Raw genomic sequence first — 27692 nt, 5'->3', positions numbered from 1 at the left:
CTGAGGCATTCATGACTCATACAATGTATTTATGAGCTCAGGTACCGATAGCTGGGGTTACATTGATAGGTTTAAGATTTCTTTTTTCTATTACGAACACATCCGATGGTAAAATCGCATGCTAAAGCATGCACATCACCTTTGTGAGAAAAAGCATTTAATATTGTATGAGATAGCGTGTACACAAAAAGCATGTACGCAAGAAAAAAAAGATTGTGCACACTCCAAAAATAACATCAATCTGGTGAGAATTATCTCCAGATTACCAAGTCCGCGCCCTAACCATCTCGTCTATCTAACTGTCTTATAACAGTATGGTTCAACACCAATGTACCAATAGGTTTCTCGTACGTCGTATACTGCATTTACTGTAATACGGTGTAGCTGTATACATACAGCTACTGCGATATTGACCCAGAGATAGCCGAGAAAGTTGGAGCGCGGACTTGGTAATCTAGAGATGATTCTCACAAGATTGATTTTATTTTTGGAGTCTGCGAAATCTTTTGCCTTCCTCACCTTACTGAGGAAAGGCTATAAAATCACTCGAAAAATGAACTTCTCAATTAGACCTCCTAGACCCACCTTCATGTATACCTATCGACTCAGAATCAAATTCTGAGCAAATGTCTGTGTGTGTGGTGGGATGTTGATCAAAAAATTGTCACTCGATTATCTCAAGACTGGCTTAACCGATTTTGTCCGTTTTGGCCTCATTCGATCCGTCCTGGGGTACCATAAGTCGCTTTTAAAAATTATGGAGTTTAGTTAAGTACTTTAAAAGTTATGCTAAAAAAACGATTTTAACAAAAGTTCGGAAGATTGTAAAAAGGTTTTTACTGTGAATCGAGTACAAATAAAATCGTATGGAAACATACCGAGTTTGCTAGAGAAGTGTTCAAAGTACCTCAAGAAGTAGTTTTATACAAATTTTGAAAAGTTTTTAAAGTTAGTGATTATAATTATGAAAACATTGATCAATATAAGTATTAAAATACACAGAAAAAAATCATGGTAATATTACATCTGGAAAGGTACATCTTTTATGTCAGAAAAAAGGTGTAATTTTATCTCTGGAACCGTGTAATTTTACCTTTTTTCTGGTGTAATGTCACTTTTTCAGTCTAAATTGAGGTAAAATCATCATAAAAGAGGTAATATTCTTCCAAAATTACAGCTTCCAAATTTACATTATTTTTTACTGTGTACCTTCAATGTGTTAGGTTTTCCCATTGAAAATTAGTTCATATCTGAAAACGTACTGCATTTTCAAATCCTTTGAACAATTTTACTTTGCTTTTTTTCTTCAAATCTTACATTTTTAGAAAACTAATTAGTGCAAATCAACTGTACGGATATAAAATGCATATTCCAAAAAAAAATATTGTGATGTTGAAATTCATGCTTGTGTTTTCAATTTTCATATTTTTTGTGTGTCATCCGTGCAAACTCCACAGAAAAAAAAAATCTGTACTTATATTCATCAGATTTTCTGCAGAAAATGGTTATGCGTCCCAAATATTATATATCCATTTAAACTGTTTTTACTTGTGAGTCAGTCAAATAGCCAAAATCTGTGCCGTAAAACGGAGTGACATTGATAGAATTTAAACATAATTTTCAAATATTTTACATTTATACAAACTAATCTATTCTTCCAGGAAAGCCTGGTATTTTTTATTCATTTTTTGCCTTCCTCACCTTACTGAGGAAAGACTATAAAATCACTCGAAAAACAAAATTCTAAATTTGACCACCTAGACCCACCTTCACGAATACATATCGACTCAGAATCAAATTCTGGGCAAATGTCTGTGTGTGTGGTGGGATGCTGATAAAAAAATTTTGCACTGGATTATCTCGGCACTGGCTCAACGGATTTGGACCGTTTTGGTCTCATTCGATCCGTCTTGGGGTCCCATAATTATAAAGTTTAGAGTACTTCAAAAGTTATGCTAAAAACGATTTTAACGAAAGTCCGGAAGATTTTAAAAAGGGTGGTTTTTGTAAGCCGTGTTAAATATTTTCAGAAAAGTATTTGAAAGACCTTTCAAATGATCGTCAAACATCGAAGATCTGATATTCCTATAAAAAGTTATGAGCAGTAAGGTTAATTTATACACTTTTTGGAGTCTGTTGTAAAAAGATAGGTCGTGTAACAAGATAGTACACAAGTGACGATGTACTATATGAATGTGAGGAAGGCACTAACCACCTTAAGGTAGCTAGATTGAGTAAAGTTTTTAGTGGTAAACCTGCAAAGAATGCCGCATTCCACCTTGCCTTCGTTGACGTTTCTAGACAACATCAGTTTACCGTTTAGAAAATATTAAGAAATATACAAAAAAAATCAAAAGAGTTCATGATTCAATTGTTTAAAAATTGTCTTTCTGAAACAGTCTAAATAAAATAATCCAGCTCTTTTTATATGACATGTCAAAAATATATTATTGTTTCCGCCCGGGTTCGAACCGGGGACCTTCCGCGTGTGAAGCGGACGTGATAACCACTACACTACGGAAACTGTTGGAAATATTGGTATCGTTTTCTTTTCTTAGGCTTTTGAGTTGAGTTCATTTTTTTTTATTTGAGTATGCTCAACGCTTATAATCGTTTGTCCAATTCGACTGTTTAATTCCCTCTGTTGACATGTTTTTCCTCGTTCACTTCCGGTCAACTTGTTTCGCGATATTTTTTTAGCCAATTTCAAAATTGACAGCACTCTTGCTCAGTTCAAAGTTCCGATTCCAAGAACAGCAAAGAGCCAACTTTTTGGCGTAAATATTTGCGATGGACTTGTTTTGCAACCCCGTTGCTCGGGCTTTTTATTATACATTTACAGTTTGTTTGATCGGATTTAAGCTGGATTTATTTCAGTTCGCAAACAATATTGATGCATCGCGTCACTTATCTCGTAAAACGGTTGTTTTGCTGGTCTATTTTGCTTACGAATGCAATATTTTTGTGCAATAATGTAATTAATTTATTAATGAATATTTTCAATCATGAGAAAGTTGGCAATAAATTATGTGTATAAACCTTTTAACATTTATTGTACTTTTACAACTTAGCTTTGCGTTGTATTTTTTCTTGTCACTGTTCGTTATCCACCTGGTATCTGCTTTTTGAAGGGTTATTACACATTAAAGATAACGTTTCGCTCTCGCAGTAAATCAGATGTGATAAAAAAAATCATGAACCACCTGCAGCAGCAATGGAGTCGTAAAATATTTTATTTAACCATTTTTAGGCCGAGCTTCACCTCCGTTATGATGAGTAACACTCGTATTCAGTGTTTTCGTGCATATTCAGCGAGTTTCATCGTGATTTTGTTGTTTGGAAATTTATGTTTCGCCGTTTAGCAAAATCAAGCTCAAATCGACGTGATTATTTTAACTTTGAAAATACGCACAAGTCTCTAAAGTATCAATTTCTGAACACCCAAGGTGAGGCTTGGGTCCTTTACCTTTCAAAGGGAAGGGGAGCAATATGTGGCAAAGCAGGTCCTTTCCTCGAAGCAATTTGCATAAGCTGATTGGGGTAGACGGCGTGATTTTTAAGTCGCCTCCTTCACCAACAGCTATTTCGGTAACTTTTCAGTAAATAAACACGCTCGCATCCCGGCAGATGAAAGAGCTTCAAGTGTTATCGGAAGTTGGGGAAGGAGCCAAATTCTCCAAATTGAAAATAAATTATTAATAAATCATTTTCTGAAGGGGCTGCTCCGACGTTCTGCCGGAACAAATTTTGCCAAAATACCAGCGTTCAGCGCGGTTGGTTGCGACCAACATCCGGTGAAGGTCGGGCCTACCCCCCCCTGTTGGGTGTTGAAGTGATGGGAACGAAACAATTAATTTTACCTCACCTGGTTAACCTTCGACAAAGTTTGGAGGAAGGATCTCTGCCTTCAACGCCGGTGTTGTTGTTTCACATATCCTCCCAGGGTGTGTGGCGTCTATTATGTGAGGACGGCGGTAGGGAACCGATTTCCACGAAAAGACAAATTTTCCGCGCCACCCGTGGAGTTTTCCGAAATGAGAAGGGGATTTTCGACGGATTATGGTGTTGTACTTGTACTTGGATATAATTCATAACTACTCAAACTTAATATTCCGTTCTTCACTAGTATTTTTTTTTTTCAATTACGAAAGTGAGACGAGGCGAAAATAAGATGACGAAAATCTCTCCCAAACTTAGTATTTCATTCAAATTTCTCTCTCAATGAGTACTCATGCTCAATGAAACTCTTTTGATGAAGATTCGTTCTTTACTCCCTATTGAAATTCACAAAATTGTGATTTGAAAATGAAAAGGGCGTTCCCTACCAGAAATGTTCCAGTCAGTAGTCCCGATTCCGCGAACCACATCACACAGAAGCTATTAATCTTGTGAGCTTCTCCGATTTCACCCCTTGGGGGTGCTGGGAGAGGACCGGCATTTTCGCGGAACCCCTTGGAAGCTGTGTCAGCCAGAAAGGGCTTTCTGCGCGTTTGTTTGTCGTGTCGGTGTTTTTATTGGCAGGGTGGAAAACTCTTCCGAGAAGGATCGCGAACGCGAACTTTTGCATCGGAAGTCGGGTCGGTCCCCCACTAATCCATGATTGATTCCACAGAACAACCTTTCCGTGGGCGTTCGGTGTACCCTCAACTGACTGTAGTATGGGAGACTCAGGTGCTTTGTTTACCGAGGGTAATTAATTAATATCGTGCTGTTGTACCCGGTCGGGGTCCGCGTGCCTTTAATAACTTTGTCTCCAGGGATAAAAGCGTGATTTGGGTCGAGTTTTGTATATACTTCACTGTGCAAGGAGACCCCGTCATCGATCAGCGCGCAGGAAAAAACACTCTTGAACACTCATCCATTAGCACTCGCAGATAATTCGATTGGGTGCAAATGGTCTGCCAGAGCCGAGTGGGCTCAACTCAATTAACGGTCCCTCCCCCCAGTTTGTGCAAAGATATGAAAAAATGGAACTCTTCGCCGGGATAATCCAATCCCGGTGCTGAGAACGAAGAATGATTTGAAAATCTTGACGGAAAACACCGAGTCCGGATGGCAGTTTTATCTTGATAATAGGAGAAGTATTTTCATGACTGCCAAGCGAAGACATTCGCGCGGAAACTTCCTTTCATTCATTGTGGAGTCTTTGCATGGTGTTTATTTCTGGTGAAGATGGTATTAGGAGCACCACTTGAAGAAGATATACGATAAATCAACGCGAACTTTTTAATAAAATTATTCGATCCAAGATGGTGTATGGCGGATATTGAAGGTTTATATTGAAGTGATTCTCTAGAGCTCCAAATAACCCGGATTAATTTTCGTATAGGTTGAAAGTTTAAAAAAAAAATGGCAAAGGTGCTGAAAAGATACATTTTTTTACTATTAGCAAAAAAAATCGATTGGCAAACACCATTTTGCATTTTTGTCTTGGAGGACAACATGTTGACAAAATTTTCTTTCACCTCATTAAGGGGTTACATACATGTAAATCGACAAAAATGTAAGAGGTTGGTTTGGGCACACACTTAAACTTTTTTAAATTATGTTTTAAGGGCATTTAAATACATATTTTCAACTAATATCAAAATAAATTTGAAGATATTTGGTTGTATCATTGCCGAGATATAGCCATTTTAAGTTACCAGTTTCAAAAAACGGGTGCCACGATATATCCTCACTGCTTTGACCAAATCGGCTCAAAATTTTGGTGCAGCCTCGTTAAACCGGTCCTGTGTGCATGACGAAGCCCGATTTTCAAAAAAAATTTTTGAAAAAAAAGATAAAAATATGTTTATGTTTTTCATATAAAAAATCGCCATTTTAAGATTTTTGTATTTTTTAAAAAGCAAAACTTAAAAATCGGGCTTCGTCATGCACACGGAATATGTCTTAAGAGTCTTCACCCCAAATTTCAGCCAATTTGGTCCATCCCATCTCGAGATATCGTGGCACCCGTAAATCAACTCGGAGTTCAGAGAAGACACTCACAAAGTTCGACAGTTCGCTTTGCGCAGTTTAATCATGAAATATCTTTATGAAACTTTCAGGAGTGATTGAAAATCATCTTTTTGCAATTCCGTCGTGAAACTACTTACTTTTCCTGTCATTCTTGAACGACGAAATAGCCTACTTTTCTGTACCAAAAATAACAGAATCGAATAGCAACACTTTTCAAAATAAATGCTGAAAAGTTCTACTTTTCAGCACTCAAATGGGTGCTGAAAAGTTGAACTTTTCAGCACTTGTTTTGAAAAGTAACACTTTTTAACATTTTTTTGATTTAAACGATTTATTGACAAAAAAAAAATGAAAATTTGACATAAAATTTCACTCAGTGTGTGTTTTTTGGAATTGCAAAAAATGTTGTATGGAACTCGTTGCAAAACTTGATTTTTTCAGCACTCTTCGTATTTATCCAACTCGGTGAACCTCGTTGGATAAATGTACGACTCGTGCTGAAAAAATCCTCTTTTTGCAACTTGTTGCATAAACTACTATTTTAGTGGATTTATTTAATTTTCTGAAATATGAAATTTTTGAATTTCTACATGTATGTAGAAATTTTAAATAGTGGATCTCTTGTTGCTCTGGTTCGCTACTGCCACAAGAGTTAAAGTTTGCCATTAGGGTGAAAAGATAAAAAATAAAATTTTGGAAAATCGTAGGAGATACCCCCTGGCTCGATTCTTTTGGCAAAAATAAGTACCTGTGCCAATTTTGAGCCAAATCGGTTAAGGGTTCGAAAAAAATGTATGAAAAAAAGCTGAAAATTCAAAATTCCGCCAAAAAACTTTATCCAAGACCGCAAAACAATCCGATTTAATCTTGACGAGTTATTTAAGATTTAAAGAAGACGTTTTTGTATGAAAAGATTTTTTTACGAACTTCAACGATAAAAAGCGACCCTTTACCTTAACCGATTTGCTCAAATTGGCACAGTTACTTATTTTTGCCTAAAGAATCGAATCAGAGGGCATCCCTGTTGTCGATTTTTGTTATAGTCACCCTAATGCATATTCATGCGAACATGGGCAGTTTAGAGAATCTAAAAATTCGAATTTGGAGATTTTCAGTTTAACTTTTTAACAGTCCTTACCAATACACAGAAAAAAGTGTAATTTTGGAAGGCTAATTTTTATTATTTGGTTGATTATTAGCTATTTATATGATTAATTTTATTTTAAAAATGTGTGAAAATTTGAACCTGATGAAAATTTAGCAGAAACTGATGAATATTCACCAATTCCTGATGTAATATTACACAAAATCGATCACATAATTCCGTTCCAAAATATAGATTTTCGAATATTTACATATCATTCTTATGGCTTACTGTAAAAGTTGTTTGGAGACTTATAAAGGCAATCAAAGATGCAAAATAGCTTATTTGATCATAGGGAAGCAACACACAAAGTTTTAGTCAAATAAAAAAAAATCCATTTCTGGCTTTTGCCGAGTTTTGTGAAACACAAAAAAATTACATTGATAAAACCAGAATTTCGTTTTTTTAACATCGTAGCTCAAGCCCTCCGTCCGTCAACTAACAAGTTGAGGACTAATTAAACTAAAAAGTTAATCAACTCCGCCAAAATAATTCAAATAATATCATCGACTTGGTAAACCTACCTAATACTTAAGTCAGGAGCAGGGATGGAATAATCGCAAAAAAATCATTTTCGCTTGCGAACTTTCTTCACCCGCGAAAGAGAGAGGAGGCAAATCACGCCAAAGAAAATCGCTCCTGAACTTCTCCAAAAAAGTAATCTGTTGATGATTTTTTTTTGTGAATTTCCTTGTTAACACAACTTAAAATTATTTATTTCGCTTTGTTTACACTCATTGCCCATCTACAAAAAGTTACGTTACACATGAGCAATTCTCTACGAAATCGGTCTTTTTTCTTCAATTTTAATTTTTGTATTTTTTAATCCGGCTGAAACTTTTTTGGTGCCTTCGGTATGCCCAAAGAAGCCATTTTGCATCATTAGTTTGTCCATATAATTTTCCATACAAATTCGGCAGCTGTCCATACAAAAATGATGTATGAAAATTCAAAAATCTGTATCTTTTGAAGGAATTTTTTGATCGATTTGGTGTCTTCGGCAAAGTTGTAGGTATGGATACGGACTACACTGGAAAAAATAATACACGGTAAAAAAAAATTTGGTGATTTTTTTATTTAACTTTTTATCACTAAAACTTGATTTACAAAAAAACACTATTTTTAATTTTTTTTATTTTTTGATATGTTTTAGAAGACATAAAATGCCAACTTTTCAGAAATTTCCAGGTTGTGCAAAAAATCACTGACCGAGTTATGAATTTTTTAATCAATACTGATTTTTTCAAAAAATCGAAATTTTGGTCGTAAAAATTTTTCAACTTCATTTTTCGATGTAAAATCAAATTTGCAATCAAAAAGTACTTTACTAAAATTTTGATAAAGTGCACCGTTTTCAAGTTATAGCCATATTTAAGTGACTTTTTTGAAAATAGTCGCAGTTTTTCATTTTTTTAAATTAGTGCACATGTTTGCCCAGTTTTGAAAAAAATATTTTTGAAAAGCTGAGAAAATTCTCTATATTTTGCTTATTCGGACTATGTTGATACGACCTTTAGTTGCTGAGATATTGCAATGCAAAGGTTTAAAAACAGGAAAATTGATGTTTTCTAAGTTTCACCCAAACAACCCACCATTTTCTATCGTCAATATCTCAGCAACTAATGGTCCGATTTTCAATGTTAATATATGAAACAATTGTGAAATTTTCCGATCTTTTCGAAAAAAATATTTTTGGAATTTTCAAATCAAGACAAACATTTTAAAAGGGCGTAATATTGAATGTTTGGCCTTTGTGAAATGTTAGTCTTGATTTGAAAATTCCAAAAATATTTTTTTCGAAGAGATCGGAAAATTTCACAAATGTTTCATATATTAACATTGAAAATCGGACCATTAGTTGCTGAGATATTGACGATAGAAAATGGTGGGTTGTTTGGGTGAAACTTAGAAAACATCAATTTTCCTGTTTTTAAACCTTTGCATTGCAATATCTCAGCAACTAAAGGTCGTATCAACAAAGTCCAAATAAGCAAAATATAGAGAATTTTCTCAGCTTTTCAAAAATATTTTTTTCAAAACTGGGCAAACATGTGCACTAATTTAAAAAAATGAAAAACTGCGACTATTTTCAAAAAAGTCACTTAAATATGGCTATAACTTGAAAACGGTGCACTTTATCAAAATTTCAGTAAAGTACTTTTTGATTGCAAATTTGATTTTACATCGAAAAATGAAGTTGAAAAATTTTTACGACCAAAATTTCGATTTTTGAAAAAATCAGTATTGATTAAAAAATTCATAACTCGGTCAGTGATTTTTTGCACAACCTGGAAATTTCTGAAAAGTTGGCATTTTATGCCTTCTAAAACATATCAAAAAATAAAAAAAATTAAAAATAGTGTTTTTTTGTAAATCAAGTTTTAGTGATAAAAAGTTAAATAAAAAAATCATCAAATTTTTTTACCGTGTATTATTTTTTTCCAGTGTAGTCCGTATCCATACCTACAACTTTGCCGAAGACACCAAATCGATCAAAAAATTCCTTCAAAAGATACAGATTTTTGAATTTTCATACATCATTTTTGTATGGACAGCTGCCGAATTTGTATGGAAAATTATATGGACAAACTAATGATGCAAAATGGCTTCTTTGGGCATACCGAAGGCACCAAAAAAGTTTCAGTCGGATTAAAAAATACAAAAAAAATCGAATGACCGAAATCCTAGAGAACTGCTCACATGCAAGTGTAGTAGTGAAAAAGATGTTCCGCCGAATAATCAAGATGATGATTCTTTTTAGATTCCTTCTACCGATCTTTCGTGCGCTAGAGAGGAGAGCCATGCCTTCCTTCGGATTTTTTCTCTTGATGAACGTCCAAAGATTTTCTTTTGATGATGATTATTCCATCGCTGGTCAGGAGGAAATACTATACCCACCGATTGTTGGATTTGCCTAAAATAGTCTCTGCGTTCCATATTCAAAGAAATAACTAGACATTTTTCGGAAATCCAATCAAAACTCATATTTCTAATTTTAGTTACCTCTGAATATTGATTTCCGTTCAACGAAAAATCATCGCTGTCAAAACAGTTCTCCGAAAAATAAGGAACTATTTTTATGATCCTCTCTGGACAAAGCATCTTCGTCCATTCTCCAATTTACCTCAGTCTCTCCCACTTTCTCAACTGTCACTAGGATGCCTTAAGCACCGTGCACATATCACTAAGCTTCCGTTGTCGTCGGACGGTGGATGCTGTGAAATGGCTTTCCGGTATGTTTTTTTTCTCGCTCGCTTCCGCAATTTGTTTTTTACGTACGTTGGCATCCCTTCCCTCCATTTTTGGTCCGAGCAGTGCGGTGCGAGCCAGCGACTGGAAAGGGGAAATGATTGCCCTAGATTTGTTCGCCATTCACAAAACGGACTCCGTGAACCTCTCAATGAACCTCGGTGGGTTTTTGTGGGTGTGTTTCTATGTGAGTAGTTTTGTTTGGGGGCGAAATGATTTTCGCCGTAGGTGGATTTTCCTGTTTTTGTTCCGAAAGTCTCGTGACATGCCAGACTAAATAACGGGTCCTCGGGAAAGATAAGGCGGAAAAGCGTCGCAGTTTTATAGCGGCATCGGTGCGGTTTATCGATGAAAGTTGTTTGCGCAATTCGCCCCAGGATAATGTCATGATTTTGAACGTTAGTTGGCAAGTTGATAACGGCTGGAGATGCTAGCAGTCGGATTCTTTTGAACTGTTTGAAACTTGACAAGTATTCTCCAAAGTTTGTACTTAGAAATAAAGGTAATATCCCGCAATCGTGAATAAACTTTCGTAAAGTTAGAAGTCTTGAAGAAATTCATTCATGTTCAACTATGGATCACAATTTCATGAACTTTCAAGACTCATGTTTTCATTGCAATAACTTGACACTAGCTGAAATATTTGCTGAAACATAACATATTTTTGAACAAAATCCTTGTCTAACACAAACGCTCATGAATTCGCATTTTTCAACCACTAATGGTGGTTTTTCATCCCATCCTCTCCCTGCTAAAAGCTCCTGTTTATCCTGTTGATGGTGCTGCATATTTTTTTCACGTACGACTGAGCACTGCATTAATGCAACCACCGACTGCAGCGGTATAAATACAGAGATGCATACCAAACAGGGAGGAGCCACTTTGCACAAATCCGACTTCCGAGTTCGGAGAGGAGGCCGCCTTTTAGCTTTTTAGCAAATGAAATAATTTTATGCATCGCTACGCTGCATTAGTTTCGCCGCTGTCGTCACCCGGTTGTGCAGATTGTGCGAATATATTAAGTTTAAATTTCTTCCTGGAAATGGCAAAAATCATACAGCAATTCCCCACGAAAACAGCATGAAAAAAAACAAAAGTGCTCGGATCGGGCTCAAAATTTTTCTGAGGGTTCCCTGGCCGAAATAATTAGACCCGTATTTTTTTGTTTGGCCATTAGGGTGACCTACGCCGTGTTAGGGTGGTCTGAAAAATGGCCATTTTCGTCGATTTTCGCAAAAACCACTTTTTTCGAAAAATCATTACTCCTCGTCATTTCAACCGATTTCAATTGTCTTATACGCAAATGAAAGGTGATAAGTTGGCCTTTCAAAGAAAAATATTAAGAAGTTTCAAAAATCTTGCCTAACATATGAAAAAGGCGTATGAAACATTAAAATGCCGTTTTGACGGTGTCTGGACCAAAGAGCCTATGTCTGGAAATATTTTTATCGGATTCCCCGGACATTTTTACATAACATACTAAAAAATGGGAGGAGTTCATTAACAGGATTCCGAGATATGATTTTTTGAAAATAAAATCCGTGTTTTTGGACGCGCCGCGCGCAAAAACCGGAAAATGACGAAATCGGCAAAAAATCAACTTTTTTCACTAAAACTGCGATAACTTTAAAATTTCAGCGATGACCTATACATGTCTGGGTACGTCTTTTAAATACAAAAATTTTGGTACCATAACATCTATAGGTCATCGCTGAAATTTTAAAGTTATCGCCGTTTTAGTGAAAAAAGTTGATTTTTTGCCAATTTCGTCATTCTCCGGTTTTTGCGCGCGGCGCGTCAAAAAACACGGATTTTATTTTCAAAAACTCATATCTCGGAATCCTGTTAATGAACTCCTCCCATTTTTTGGTATGTTATGTAAAAATGTCCGGGGAATCCGATAAAAATATTTCCAGACATAGGCTCTTTGGTCCAGACACCGTCAAAACGGCATTTTAAAGTTTCATTCGACCTTTTCATATGTTAGGCTACATTTTTGAAACTTCTTACTATTTTTCTTTGAAAGGCCAACTTATCACCTTTCATTTGCGTATAAGACAATTGAAATCGGTTAAAATGGCGAGGAGTTATGATTTTTCGAAAAAAGTGGTTTTTGCGAAAATCGACGAAAATCGCCATTTTTCAGACCACCCTAATACGCCGTAGGTCACCCTAATGGCCAAACAAAAAAATACGGGTCTAATTATTTCGGCCAGGGAACCCCCAGAAAAATTTTGAGCCCGATCCGAGCACTTTTGTTTTTTTCCATGCTGTTTTCGTGGGGAATTGCTGCATAGTCATTGTATAATCATTCACCGTCCATAGCCATGCATGGTAGGGTAAACTTTCAGATAAAACTGTGTTGTCCAAGGATTTTGCCGGCAGGTGGCACGAGTCCCAAAAAACCAACGCGATTCTTGTAAAAAAATTCAATCCGCTACATTTTTGTTGAAGGGTTCAATCAGATTTGAAGTCAGGAATGGAATAATCACCACCCGCGAAAGAGAAATGAGGCGAAACACGCAAAAGGAAATCGCTTCCGAACTTTTGAACAAATTCAATCAGTTGATTTTTTGTGAATTTTTGTGAACCACTTAAAATATTGTTTTTTCGTTTTGTTTTACACACATCGCCAGATAATTTTTCGACCTGTGACGTTACATCTGCCAAATAATCAAAATAAGGATTTTTTAGATTTATTTAGATCTTTTTGTATTTTCTCTTCCGATTATTTCTCTTGATGAGCGTCAAAAAAATTTTTGCTGAAAAAACAAGTTTTGCAACGAGTTGCTTGCAACATTTTTTGCAATTCCGAAAAACGCTTTTTGAGTGGAATTTTCTGTCAAACATTCATGTGTTATGTAAATTCACCGTTCAAAACAAAACAATATTGAAAAATATTACTTTTCGATACAAGTGTTGAAAAGTTCAACTTTTCAGCACCCATTTCAGTGCTGAAAAATGGGACTTTTCGGCACTGGTATTAAAAGGTATTGATTTTCAAATCTGTTATTTTTGGTAATTTAAAGTAGTTTGCGAAAATCTTACTGGGTAGTTCCATGTCAACGAAGTACACTTTTGGACTCGACCTTTACCGATTTGGACCCAACTTGAAGAGAAAAAAAAAACAAAAATCCCTGGCTAGACCATTGTTTTGGCACCTTTGCACGTGCAGACCCAAAGACTTTCTTCTGGTTGCATTGTATAGGAAATTATCCAAGGAATTCGATAAAAAATAAATATTTACCCCCATTTTTCCAATATTATTTCCTGATGTTTGAAAACGTTGTTTTGATTTTTTTTTTCTTCATCGTACTCTCCGCACAGTGGTCTAAAAAGCAAAATTTGCAAAAAAAAAATCGGCTTCTGGGAAGCATTTTGGAGCATTGGTGTCAAAAGTACTTTTGTTCGATATAAAATTCTTTGGATTTTAGTGGAATTGGTACTATGGTGGTCCTAAACATTTTTTTTTTTTTTCAAAAAATATCTCCAAACCCTGAACAGGTAGAGGCATACTATCTTCGGAAGTATTGTAGTGCTAGCCATTCGGAACTACATTGCAGAAGACTCCAAACTTCTATCTCCTTATCTAATAAAACAGAGAATGAGGGTTGATGTGTCGATATGAATGCAAAGAGAAGGTCATGTTTCGAGTTATTTTGTAGCCTTTTCACAGTGAGCGAAGCAAAACCACACACAAGAAAAATAGTGCAAAAAATCTCATTCAAGCTTTTACTAGTTTACCGCTAAAGGGTCGCAGAAGCTCACATACTCTGCAGACAGTTATGCGCAATATCAGGTTCCAACTTTATCAAATTAACTTTCCCCTAAAAAGGTTCAACAAGCGCTCAATACCGTCGTCGTTCGGTTCAACGATATCGTCGTCGTTAGTGCGTCCATCCCGGGAATTCCCGGGACAATAATCCCGGGATTTTTCCTAAATCGGGAATTCCCGAATCCCGGGATTTTCTATAATTTGTCCCGGGAATTCCTGAAATTGAAAAAAAAATCATATTTTGGTCTGGAAATTCAGATTTGGTTGTGAAAATAGTAGAACAATAAAATGAATTAAAATTTGTATTCAGCAAATCTCAGCATTAAATTGGCATTTAAGGAAAAAATATTTTAATTTGAATTACCAGGTCCGCAAAATGCCTAGTGCTTTAATTTTTTTTTCTATTATTTTATTTTTTTTGAAAAACTGGATATATTTACGTATATTTTCGATTTTAAATTAAAAAAAAACAATCTCATATCAAATTATTTATAATCAAACACCGGCATCTAGGGCAAATACGTACAAATGTAACGAATAAATACAGCTATTAAAGCAAAAAATATTTGCATGACGTTTTGGATTACTTCGGTTGAAACAGTAACAGAACAAAACAATTTGTACTTCCAAATGTATTGCTCTAAAATCTCCTGTACCTATTTAGACTGTAATTCTGATTTTCCCTCGGTTGGCGGTAGTAACTTGAAGATAATTTGTAAAATATGTTTTATATAAAACAATGAATTCAAAACTTATCTAAAATTTTACATTGACTGGTATCATTTTATTTATTGTCGTTGTTTGTTTTCTAGCTGTTTTAGTCATGTCATATTAAATATATATAAAAGAAAAAAATATGAAAGAATTCCAAAGTTTTTTTGAATAGGTCCTATAAACATATGGAAAACAAAAGCTTATTGGATCTATAAAAAAAAAACTCAAGAATTATGTAATTTGATTCGCAAATAAAAAAATGATAAATCATACTGGAATTAAAAATAGTAGTTGATATAAAATCCTAAACACCACAAAGACAAAAAAGTTCAAGATGGTATGTCAGAGACATAACCGAAAGACATAGGACCAAACAATTTGAAATTGTTGTTGGATTGCTAGTGAAATCTGGAATAAGATTATTTTATTTTGTTTCATAGATTTGTCGGCAAAATTGTCATAAATGTTCTCCCAAGGTGAACCTTCCATGAGGGCACCGGCAACTCCAGGTTGTGGCCACTACTGTCGAAATGTCAATTTTCATGTTCAGTATCAAAAACCATGAATTTTGATACCCATATTGCCATGAATTTTGATACCCATATTGCAACAACTCGTTCTGTAAATGTCCCCCCGGGCCCCGAGGGAACCTTCTTTGAGGGCACCGGCCACTCCAGGTTGTGGCCACTACTGTCGAAATGGCCATTATTATGTTCTGTATCAAAAACCATGAATTTTGATACCCATATTGCCACAACTCGTATGGTTCTGTAAATGTCCCCCCGGGCCCCGAGGGAACCTTCTTTGAGGGCACCGGCCACTCCAGGTTGTGGCCACTACTGTCGAAATGGCCATTATTACATGGTGTCGATTTCTGGAAAAGTCAGTGAAAACCTGGAATTGTCAGGGAATTTTATTTGACCTGGAAAAGTCAGGGAAAGTCAGGGAATTTTAAGCTGGGTCAGGGAATTTCGATGATCCTAAAAATATTACTACAAAATTTCATTTCGTTTTGTAAATTTGCCCTTGATGATGTATTTGAATGTCTTCCAGGCCAAACTTTGCAACATTGATAATATTTATTTTTTTATATTGGTCAGTCTGGAAGGAACGTAAAACTCCATATAAAAAATGCTAAGAAAAGGGTCACGAAGTAAAGGATCAGCAACGAAAAGTTGCATTTGGCATTTCTTTGCGCATTGCTTGTTTGCAATATGTTTAGGTTTAAAAATCAAATAATTTGGATTTGCTTTGGATTTGCGTTCAACTGAAAATTACAAATTACTAGCGCACACAGGGTGGGACAATATGAGGCAGTTGCCCCACCATCCTCAGAGATTTGTTCTAAAATTGGTCGTTTGCTCAGCATATAGAGACCATAGAGAAAATCATACATTTTTTTCAGAAAAATTGAATGATTAAAAAAATCAAAAGTAAAAAAAGCAAACATTTGAAAATTAAATTCTAAAGCTCAAAGATTCTAAATTTTCAAAATTTGGAAATTCTTATATTTTTTGAATTGTTGATTTCTTAAATTTTTAAATTTTATTCTAAATTTCTAAAAAAAATGTAAGGCTAGAAAATTTTCCAAAATTTCACTTTAGTATTATTTTTTAGTTATCTAAATTCTTATTTTTCTCAAAATTAAACTGAACTATGTCTTAAAAATGATCCAAAGTTATCTAATTTTGTGTAATCTAAAATGTAAGCAAAATAGTGGTGGTGAAATGGAATAAAAAAAATAAAGAATTAAATTCAAGAATTAAAGAAATAAAACAAAAAAATATGGAATAAACAGGGTTGCTACGGACGGCGCGAATTAGGCGCGGATTTCGCGCGGTAGCAATTTTGATTAAAAAAATTATAGAGAGATAAAATTACTTTCAACTTATAAATAAAAATATTATCAAATATTTTTTTTTCGTTGAGCAAAAACTTCGATTTCTTATTAATTGAATTTTCTTCTGAAAATTTTGGTTTGTATTTTCGAAACGTCTAAAGATGAAGATTATGAAGAGATATTTTTTTTAAATGTGTTGTTGAGGATTTCCTAAATAAAGGTATTACTACACTCAACTCTCATTCCTTTGTGGACCATCATTCAGTGAGGTACTCCTGGATTTTAGCTCCTGAAAAGTGCTTAAAAAGTGCAAAAATGCCTCAGGGCAAGAAAAAGAGGCGGTCCTCACCAGCAGGATCGGCAGATTTGAAGAAGCTAAAGAATGCCGAAGCGCTACCTGCAAAGCCAGGCAGTTTGAGCAAGGACGCTCAAAAATTGTCTGGAAACCAGTTCGCTACCCTCCCTGTGGACGTGAGCGAGAAGGAAGAATTTGAACGACGGGAAAAGTTGCCACCCATTTTTGTGAAAACATCGTCATCGGATTCGGTGCGAAAGTGGCTGACCGGCTTTATCAAATCTGGTGCTTTACGAGCTTCCATTCGCTTGTGTGCTGATGGACTCAAAATTCTGCTACCTACCAGAAAGGATTACAACTACGTTCGGGATTTCCTGAACAACACAAAGATTGAATACTACAGCCATGACGATCCAGGTAAACGCCCCATGAAACAGGTCCTCCGTGGCTTGTACGACATGGATGTGAGTGTGCTGAAAGAAGAGCTCAAAACTCTTAAGTTGAACGTGATCGAAGTCTTCAAGATGACGAGACACAACAAGGACATCAAGTATCGTGATCAACTGTACCTGGTTCATCTCGAGAAAGGATCGACAACGCCGTCTGAGCTGAAGGCAGTTCGGGCGATTTTCAACATCATCGTGACTTGGGAACGTTATCGTCCAGTGCACCGTGACGTGACGCAATGTTCGAACTGCTTGCAGTTTGGACATGGTGGAAGGAACTGTTTCATCAAGAGTCGTTGTGCAACCTGCGGAGGTGAGCACAAAACACAAGCTTGCGAAACAATCAACGAGAACATCGAAGCGAAATGCTTCAATTGCGGCGGCGACCATTCTACCAAGAATCGAAGCTGCCCAAAACGTGCTGAGTTTGTAAAAATTCGGCAGCAAGCGACGACGAGGCACCAACCAAATCGTCGCAAAACACCACCAGCATACACGGACGTGGATTTTCCTGCTTTGGCGTCGCCAGTAGCAGGATCTGTTCGAGTGGTTCCAAATCTGCAGCCATTGCCGTTGAATCAGCGGCAAAAAGTTGCAGAGAATACAACACCTCCAGGCTTCAGTCAGCAACCGAGGGAAAACCAACCAACATCAACGGGTGAAGGCAGTAGTGACCTGTTTACACCACAAGAACTTCTAAACATTTTCATCGAGATGACAACAACTCTGCGTGGTTGCAAAACTCGTCAGGAACAAGTAAGAACTCTTGGAGCATTCATCTTAAAATACAGTTCGTAGTTTACTCGTTCTAGTGATTTTGAATATTTCAATGGATTTATTTTTTTTTAGTTTTAGGTTAGGATTAGCTGTTAAAGTGATTTTTTTTCTTTTTTACCCAAATGTATTCAATTCAATGCAATAATGTAAAACAATTTGAAGCAAATAAATAAATGTGATCAGTTAATAATAAAACGAATAATACAACAAAGATGAAGAGCATTAGGCCATACCACTTATCATGTAAAAGAAATGTAATTATTATAAGAATGTTCAATAAAGACATATTTAATTTCAAATTTTTTACACTCAACTCATTTTTAAACATACTGACTCTGAATATTTAATTTCTTTTAAGTTTTGAGTAATGTTTTTTACTCTTATTTAGTATTCTTTTATACTGGATACATTCAATTTTAATCTTGTGAATCTTAATTATAATTTAAACTTTTCCTGAAAATATAGATATTAGGATGTAACAAAAATTATTATTGGGGCATGTTCCAGTGGGTGTACTGTGTTTTATCCCAAATATGAGCTTCATTGGACGTAACAGAAGCTGGCCTCCGCCTTTGCATTTTAGATGGGATTCAACCAGTAGAAATATTTTTTTTTAAATTAAACAAAAAAAAACAAAACATTAAAAAATACAGCTCCCACATTTAAAATTATTTCATTTCATTTCATTCCATTTATTGGATTGTTTTGGCAAAAACATCAGTGCAGTAATTATACTAAGCTGAGATATGGGGTACCTTTCAACAGCTGACTAATTCAAACGGTGTTAGAGTTTACTGGTACACGGGAGAAAAATTGAGCAGGGGAAGGAAAAAAGTTACAAAATAACCTTCGAAATTGCTAATAGATAGGGGATAGTTAGAGGAAAGGAGGTATTTCTTATATTCAAAATTAAATTATTCAGATTTAAGGAAAAAAAATGGCAAAAATAGTATTAAAAACCAAAAAAAACATATTTAAAAAATATAATAGATTCGAAATTTTCAAATTGAAAATTTAAAAATCTGAAAAAAAAATTCAAAAATATCAATATTTCAAAATAATTCAAGAAAACAAAAAAATGTATTTTCTTAAGGGACCATCCATAAACCACGTGGACACTTTTTTGAGAATCTCGAACCCCCCCCCCCGCTTCGTGGACAATTGTCCATACAAAAAAAATATTTTTTGTATGGAGCGTGGACAATCGCCATACCCCCCCCCCCCTCCCCCCCTAAACTGTCCACGTGGTTTATGGATGGTCCCTAAATTCTTAAATTCTTAAATTCTTAAATTCTTAAATTCTTAAATTCTTAAATTCTTAAATTCTTAAATTCTTAAATTCTTAAATTCTTAAATTCTTAAATTCTTAAATTCTTAAATTCTTAAATTCTTAAATTCTTAAATTCTTAAATTCTTAAATTCTTAAATTCTTAAATTCTTAAATTCTTAAATTCTTAAATTCTTAAATTCTTAAATTCTTAAATTCTTAAATTCTTAAATTCTTAAATTCTTAAATTCTTAAATTCTTAAATTCTTAAATTCTTAAATTCTTAAATTCTTAAATTCTTAAATTCTTAATTTCTTAAATTCTTAAATTCTTAAATTCTTAAATTCTTAAATTCTTAAATTCTTAAATTCTTAAATTCTTAAATTCTTAAATTCTTAAATTCTTAAATTCTTAAATTCTTAAATTCTTAAATTCTTAAATTCTTAAATTCTTAAATTCTTAAATTCTTAAATTCTTAAATTCTTAAATTCTTAAATTCTTAAATTCTTAAATTCTTAAATTCTTAAATTCTTAAATTCTTAAATTCTTAAATTCTTAAATTCTTAAATTCTTAAATTCTTAAATTCTTAAATTCTTAAATTCTTAAATTCTTAAATTCTTAAATTCTTAAATTCTTAAATTCTTAAATTCTTAAATTCTTAAATTCTTAAATTCTTAAATTCTTAAATTCTTAAATTCTTAAATTCTTAAATTCTTAAATTCTTAAATTCTTAAATTCTTAAATTCTTAAATTCTTAAATTCTTAAATTCTTAAATTCTTAAATTCTTAAATTCTTAAATTCTTAAATTCTTAAATTCTTAAATTCTTAAATTCTTAAATTCTTAAATTCTTAAATTCTTAAATTCTTAAATTCTTAAATTCTTAAATTCTTAAATTCTTAAATTCTTAAATTCTTATATTCTTAAATTCTTAAATTCTTAAATTCTTAAATTCTTAAATTCTTAAATTCTTAAATTCTTAAATTCTTAAATTCTTAAATTCTTAAATTATTAAATTCCTAAATTCCTAGGTTCTTGAATGCTGCCATTTTTGTTACCATCTTAGATTACAGAAAACCTGATAAAATTTGAAGTATTTTTGGAGTTATTTTTTTCGGTTAGAGAAATTTTGAGAAGAAGATGTAGGAAAATTTGCTTCGATTTTTCTAAGTGACGCTTTGGTAAGATCATCGAGTATGAACTGTATCTTAAATTTAAAATCTCAAGATCGAGGATTTATGACAATTTTAAAATTTTATTATTTTTCTTTATTTAGTTTTGATTCAGTTTTTAGATTTAAATTTCTAAATGTTGATTTTTTTTTTATTTTTTTTTGTGCCAAGATGTTTGTTTTGGATTTTTCCTCTAGTTTACCTAATCCTAGCAATAATACATTTTCAGCGTTTCAAAATTCTGCGTTCTCAGGTTACAAAATTGAATTTATTATGAAACTTTTTTATATGTTTGTCGCAAAAATAATTTTCTTAAAATGACGCGGATTTTGCGCGGATTGGGTTTTGGGATGGCGCGGATATTTTTTTTCGATTTCTCCGTAACAACCCTGAATAAAGGAATTTGAGAGTTCAAGAATTTATAAAATATGGTCTCTTCGGAAAAGTTGTTTCAACTTTAATTAAGATCCAGCATCCGAGATTTAAGGGATTGTACAACTACATTTTACATATTTTTCCCAAACAACATTCAAGGGCTTACAAGGTGGAGTTCCCGTGGTCAGATTGATCATAGATTTGGAATCTATTCCAAAACACCCAAATATCTAAGTTTGATAAATAATGACTTTTCGAAAAGCTCGAGCAGGTTGTATTTTGTTTTTATTTTTATAAAATATATTGATCGTGTGATTGATCGTCTGTAGGCTCTGGTCAAGGTAGAAAACTTTTTTTTTTAATTTTATAGCAAAAATATATTTTTTGTAAAATTATTTAAGGAGATGTTTTCTTCAAATATCCAGCAAACTGTTTACTTTAAATACAAACATTGTTGAAAAAAACATAGATCTTTTTTAAAACCGTAAACATTAACAATTAATTGTATATTTTCATTATTTTTTCATTTTTCTAAATCTTTCTTAAGGTTCTACAAAATTACATGTTTTTTCAAGTTTTCGTCTCCAAAACCTTTAGTTTTTTTTATAAAAATACAATCAAAAATTTTAATTCTGCCAAAGGCAACAAAATGGAAAAAAATGGTTGACAAAATTAAAAAAAAAGTTTTTTAGTTTTTGCAAAATCCATCGTTAAAAAAAATAAATTAAAAAAGTCATTGAAGTTTTTCAATATCTTAAATTTCCAATATTCAAAAAGAAAAATGCATGAAACCATAAAAACGCTCTAAACAATATGTTAGTAAAAAATAGAAAATAAAAAAAAATTGGTGGTCTGGAGAGGTCAGGGAAAAGTCAGGGAATTTTATTTTGGGATTTGGATCGACACCATGTATTATGTTCAGTATCAAAAAGCATGAATTTTGATACCCATTATGCCACAACTCGTATGGTTCTGTAAATGTCCCCCCAGGCCCCGGGGGAACCTTCTTTGAGGGCACCGGCCACTCCAGGTTGTGGCCACTACTGTCAAAATGGCCATTATTATGTTCAGAATCAAAAACCATGAATTTTGATACCCATATTGCCACAACTCGTATGGTTCTGTAAATGTCCCCCCAGGCCCCGGGGGAACCTTCTTTGAGGGTACCGGCCACTCCAGGTTGTGGCCACTACTGTCGAAATGGCCATTATTATGTTCAGTATCAAAAAGCATGAATTTTGATACCCATATTGCCACAACTCGTATGTTTCTGTAAATGTCCCCCCAAGCCCCGGGGGAACCTTCTTTGAGGGCACCGGCCACTCCAGGTTGTGGCCACTACTGTCGAAATGGCCATTATTATGTTCTGTATCAAAAACCATGAATTTTGATACCCATATTGTCACAACTCGTATGGTTCTGTAAATGTCCCCCCGGGCCCCGAGGGAACCTTCTTTGAGGGCACCGGCCACTCCAGGTTGTGGCCACTACTGTCGAAATGGCCATTATTATGTTCTGTATCAAAAACCATGAATTTTGATACCCATATTGCCACAACTCGTATGGTTCTGTAAATGTCCCCCCGGGCCCCGAGGGAACCTTCTTTGAGGGCACCGGCCACTCCAGGTTGTGGCCACTACTGTCGAAATGGCCATTATTATGTTCAGTATCAAAAAGCATGAGTTTTGATACCCATATTGCCACAACTCGTATGGTTCAGTAAAAGTTCCCCCAGGCCCCGGGGGAACCTACTTCGAGGGTACCGGCCACTCCAGGTTTTTTCCACCACCAATTCGAAATTTTTCATGAGAACCGCCGCATCATAGCGGCTTCAACGCGGTCCGCTTCGCTCGAATTTCTTCCTTCTGCTGCCGGTGGTTCTTCCTTCTGGTTGCTGGTCCTCTTCTTCTATTGGCCGCTGCTGCTGCTGCTGCTCCGCGCCTGCCCGACGCGCACTCTGATTGGTCATCTGTCCGATTTGTACTGAAAAATTACTCATTTTGATTGCATGTTTTAAGTGCTTTAACTATGTTTAGTCAAACTATCTATGTAGTTAAACAATAGCTGAAGTCTTCCTCTTTCGATTGGTGGTCCAACCGTCTGGATTGATTCACAGGGAAAAAAGATATAAGCGTTCAAAATGTCCCCTTTTTTAACGCTTAAATGTGACGCTTTGGATCGAATTTCTGAACTGGCCCCCCAATATAGTAAGTAAAGACATAGTCCTATGTCAAAAAAAATCTTTTAGGCTACTTTAAAACTGTCGTCTTTGTTTAGATTGAAGTGAGGATTATAACCATTTGATATTATTAAGCTAATTCAATGATTTTAGGCTTGAAATCATAACAAATATAATGAAACATAGATTTTATTACTGATTCAAAAATTTCCCGGGATCCCGGGAATTCCCGGGATTCCAAATAAATTTTTCCTGTTTCCCGGGAAATTCAAAACCCGGGAAAATTGGACGCCCTAGTCGTCGTCGTCGTGTCACAAGTTTATTTCAGTGCTCGCTATAACGGATACACAAACACGGCTATATAGCTTCGAGTGTAGAATCCTTTCCAGGAACTAGGATCTCTTTGGCATCTTTACATAGGGTGAATGGCGTTTTCAGAGAATTATTTCGGAGTTTCCATCGGCAGCACTTTTTGAGAGGTTTCTATTTACTCTGTTACAAGCGGAAAGTTACAACATCATTTTTCCACCTTAACTTGATTGTGTCCAACGGTTCCCGTTAGCCCTAAAACACCCCTACACAAGGGTGAACCCCAACCAAACCACACCAAATTAACCCTCCTGCGCGCATACACACAGACAAACACACGGAAAGGTGGGGCACGTGTCGCCTTAAGGTCCACAAGAAACAGGGCAGATATTTCACTCCGCTTATCTCTTGAAGCTCGGCTGAAGAACCGGTCGGCGGGGAGTTCTTCCGGTGCAAAAGGCACAGGTGCAAGAACAACTTTTCCCCACCAAGACAAACATAAATTCTTAGTGGTGGTCGGTGTGTGTGTGTGCGCGCGTGGTTTTGCTTTCCACAAGCCGGTAACTTCTGGACCAATTCTGCTTCATTCTTCCTTACCTGAGAATTCGACACCCACTTCGGGAGGGAGGGGCTTGTTGTTGACCCACTTCACGGACGCTATACGGTTGCTTGCAGCTCTTTTCGGTGAAGCTATGCAAGGTGTCGATTCATTCAGGTTCGAAATCTTCAAAGTGCATATTCGATTTGAATCAGAACTCGGATTCTCTACACAGCATTTTTTAAGTCGTCTTTTTGCAGAAAAAAAATAGATAGCGAAAAATAATCATGTTTGCTAAATTTCATTTTTGGATAAGCCAAATATTTTGAGATATGGCACATGTTAGTCATAATTCATTTGGCAGTGTTTGCAATCGAGTTGGAAGTTACATGTGAACACTAGCAGAAGTGATTATTTTCCCTAATATTTAAATTTCACCTTACTTTAAACGGGCAGCAAAAGTTTGAATGTCAATCAAGCTTCCTGACCAACAGCCTCCCCCTAGATATGGGTGGCAATTAAAAGTTTCCCTCCTACAGCAGAATAACAGGAAAACAGACGTCACACTCTAATATTTTTGCTTGGTTCAGAAATGTAATTTTGATATACGAGATCATGTTTCGTTATCAAAAAATTACGAATTTCATGGCCATTTGTCTGTGGTAGCAACGTCCATCGACATCTGCCACCTTGTTTACCCATAATTAACACCAAGTTTGCTAAATTTTCTCACCTCAAACTTATTCCTTTCTCTCTTTTTTCCCCTCAATTACAGCTCCGCAGTGGACACCGTGTCAAATATCAAAGTGGCCATCAAGAAAATCTCCCCCTTCGAGCACCAGACCTACTGTCAGAGAACGCTGCGGGAAATCAAAATACTGACCAGATTCAAACACGAAAACGTGAGTATAGCTTGAAACGTGGATTTTCACGTGGATATCATTGCATTTGACATACTTGAGCGAAAAGTTCTTTAATACAAAGGCACGATTGAAGAGAAACAAGAGCAAAATGATACAGAATGATGAATTTGCAAAGTTTTAGATTAAATAAAAGTCGCCCGGAGCGAACTTTTCCAATATGATTTCCCTGCAAACGGTTTTGGCAGTGCTTAACGAGTTTGGCTGAAACTTTAGGGCAAAATTACTTACCGGCTAGCGTGAGTTGAATTGTTTTTCCCAGGAAATTTTACGAAAATAAATGCTCAACATTCGTGCTTAATGGGGAAGTCTTCGTTACTCGCAGGCGATGCGGTATTTGACTTACTCCTCTTGGCAAAACTTGGTCCAATTCAAACATTTTAAGCCCACATTTGCAGGCACACTTTTTCGGTGGAAAATCTGTCCCTCCCGCAAGGAAGCCTTCAAATATTTGTTCAATTGTCTTGATTTTCCGCTTGCGAAACTTTCTTTTCTTTTGGCTGTCACTTTTTCGAACTGATAGCAGCAACAGTCACTTCTTCCTCTTCTTCCACTTCCTGCACTAGAATAATTCAATCAGTGAAAAGTTAATCTTTCGCAAACATCTCCTTAGTCGTCGTCCCCCGAGAGGAAAAATCCCCGCCTGGCGACGAATCCAAGTTTGCTTTTCACTTCTTCACACAGCCAAGTCAAAATGTATTCAAAAGAAAACGTGGAAAACGGAAGAAAAGCGATGGAAAAGCACCGACATGGAATCCTTCAATCCGACGTTTGACGAAAACGATTCCTTAAATGATGGCAGCGAAAAGGATGATCCTGCAGGGTGCACAGTAAAAAAGATGGTAATATTACATCTGGGAAGGGAATTTGAGCTCTGAAAATGTGTATTACATCATAAAAGAGGTAATATTCAACTTTCCAAATTTACTATTTTTGTTTACTGTGTGGTGCAGAAAAAACAACTGACTGCAGTGTAATGTAATATGCAAATTTACAAATTGTTCGTTGACCGTGAGGTAGGTAAATTGTGAAGTTAAAAGCAAAAAAAAGTTTAGGTAAAAACTGTAAAAGAGCTTTACAAAAATGTTTTTAAAAAGCCACAAAAGTTGCCTTTTCATGTTCAGCAGCACTTTGTGGCTTCAAAATGATCTAATTACAAAAATTTCACAGATTTATTAAAATCGAATTAGGCGTCTCCAAACTTTGTCTCCCAACCTCTCATAATTTAGTCATTTTGAGTCAATTCCTAAAGTCAAACTAAAAAAAATGATCCGCTTACTCTATTAAAGTGCGGTAAAACGAACATCTCTCATCAGGAGAGACTTTTCGTCGAAGGAGGATAACTTTAATCCCTGAATGGCATATTAAAAAACTAGAAAGCTCAGCTACGGCGCTAGGACCAAATCCCAACGAGACCAAAGTTTCATCAAACAGTCGTTAAAAGCCACGCGTAAAACATTCCTTTTTGAGACTCTTTTGGAAAGTTGAAATCGCATAACGTAATCTTTAAAGTCAATCGAGTTTTATGAATCGTTAGGATTAAGGCAAAAAGCTTGGGCTGAATGTTAATTGAATATATCAATCTGTGCAAACCGCAGCGGCCAATCAATGCGAACGATAATTCAATTACAGAAGAAATCAAAACCCACTTCCACAGCATCAATCGCTCCAGTGATGCCAGCTTCGGTGAACTCGCACACATTCCGCACGCGTTCGATCACCGTCCAAGTGTCACTGTGGAGTCAACAGTTGGGTTCTGTTCTTCCAAATTGAATGTGTCCATCAAGCATATCAGAACGAACGCCATTTCGACCAGCAGGCAACCCATTTTTCCATTTTCCACTCCCTTTTTCTCTGTTTGTATTTGCTCGTTTGTTTTCCAGCGAGCGATATTTCGACCTGTTGATTTTTTTCCCCGCATGATATGTGGACTAAGAATCGGTCCATTGGAAATTCACCATTTAGAAAGAATCTAGTTTTGATACGATTTTTGACATTAAGTTACATTTTTTCCACATAGGTTTGTAAACATCAATGGATTTACCAACTTCTACTCCAACTTCGCTTTGTAAAACCTCGCTCAATCGATTCCGACTCCAGCAGCAACTCCCATGAGCAATTCTCTACAAAATCGTCCGATTTCGACCATTTTTATTATTTATATTTTTTTTATTTGGCTCAACTTTGTGGGGGCCTTCCCTTTGACCAAAGAAGCCATTTTGTGTCATTGGTTCACCTATAAAAAAAATTGGTACACGGGAAAAAAATGGTGTTTATTAAACCTTTTTTTCACTAAAAATCCATTTCCCAAAATTCGTATTTTCTCATTTTTTAGTGGAAAAAACCACGCATCTTTAAGCCATTCAGAAGTATCGACCAAAATCTCCTCTTTAAAATGCAATGTGGTGCTTAAAACTTGGCTTGCGCCTTTTCGAGATATTTATGTTTTAAATATGGATTTAAGTCCAAATTGACCTGTCAAAAAATAAAATTGTTTGTTTTTAGAGATCTAAAAGTGCCCTAAATATCACTTTTCTCGAAAACTTAACCCTGAATTGCCATGTTCAAAAAACAGATTTTTGAAGTTTTTCTCAGTTGCTTCCTATAAATTTGGTCGTAGAAGGCGTAGATTACGAGATAAAATTTTGGTGTTTTCGACAAAGTTGCTTGGATTGGCAAGCCCAACATTTTTTTAGAAGACAGAAAAATTCCCAAAAATATTCCTTTTCAG

The 27692-nt window shown here is 35.3% G+C and overlaps 1 protein-coding gene and 1 non-coding gene across 2 annotated transcripts in view; one reads left to right on the top strand and one right to left on the bottom strand.

Moving 5' to 3' along the window:
* The window catches only part of LOC120415489 (mitogen-activated protein kinase 1), a 147678-nt gene that overhangs the window by 86874 nt on the left and 33112 nt on the right, over window positions 1-27692 (top strand). The window contains exon 3 of the mRNA XM_039577056.2: window positions 24817-24943. Coding sequence (XP_039432990.1) covers window positions 24817-24943 — 127 coding nt within the window. The remainder of the gene's footprint in view (window positions 1-24816; window positions 24944-27692) is intronic.
* Window positions 2452-2524, bottom strand: Trnav-cac (transfer RNA valine (anticodon CAC)). The gene has a single exon. It is a non-coding gene; the product is annotated as a tRNA-Val (tRNA).

The sequence above is a fragment of the Culex pipiens genome, chromosome 2 (genome assembly GCF_016801865.2).
Source record: "Culex pipiens pallens isolate TS chromosome 2, TS_CPP_V2, whole genome shotgun sequence".
NCBI lineage: Eukaryota > Metazoa > Arthropoda > Insecta > Diptera > Culicidae > Culex > Culex pipiens.
This window is presented reverse-complemented; position numbering and strand designations above follow the sequence as displayed.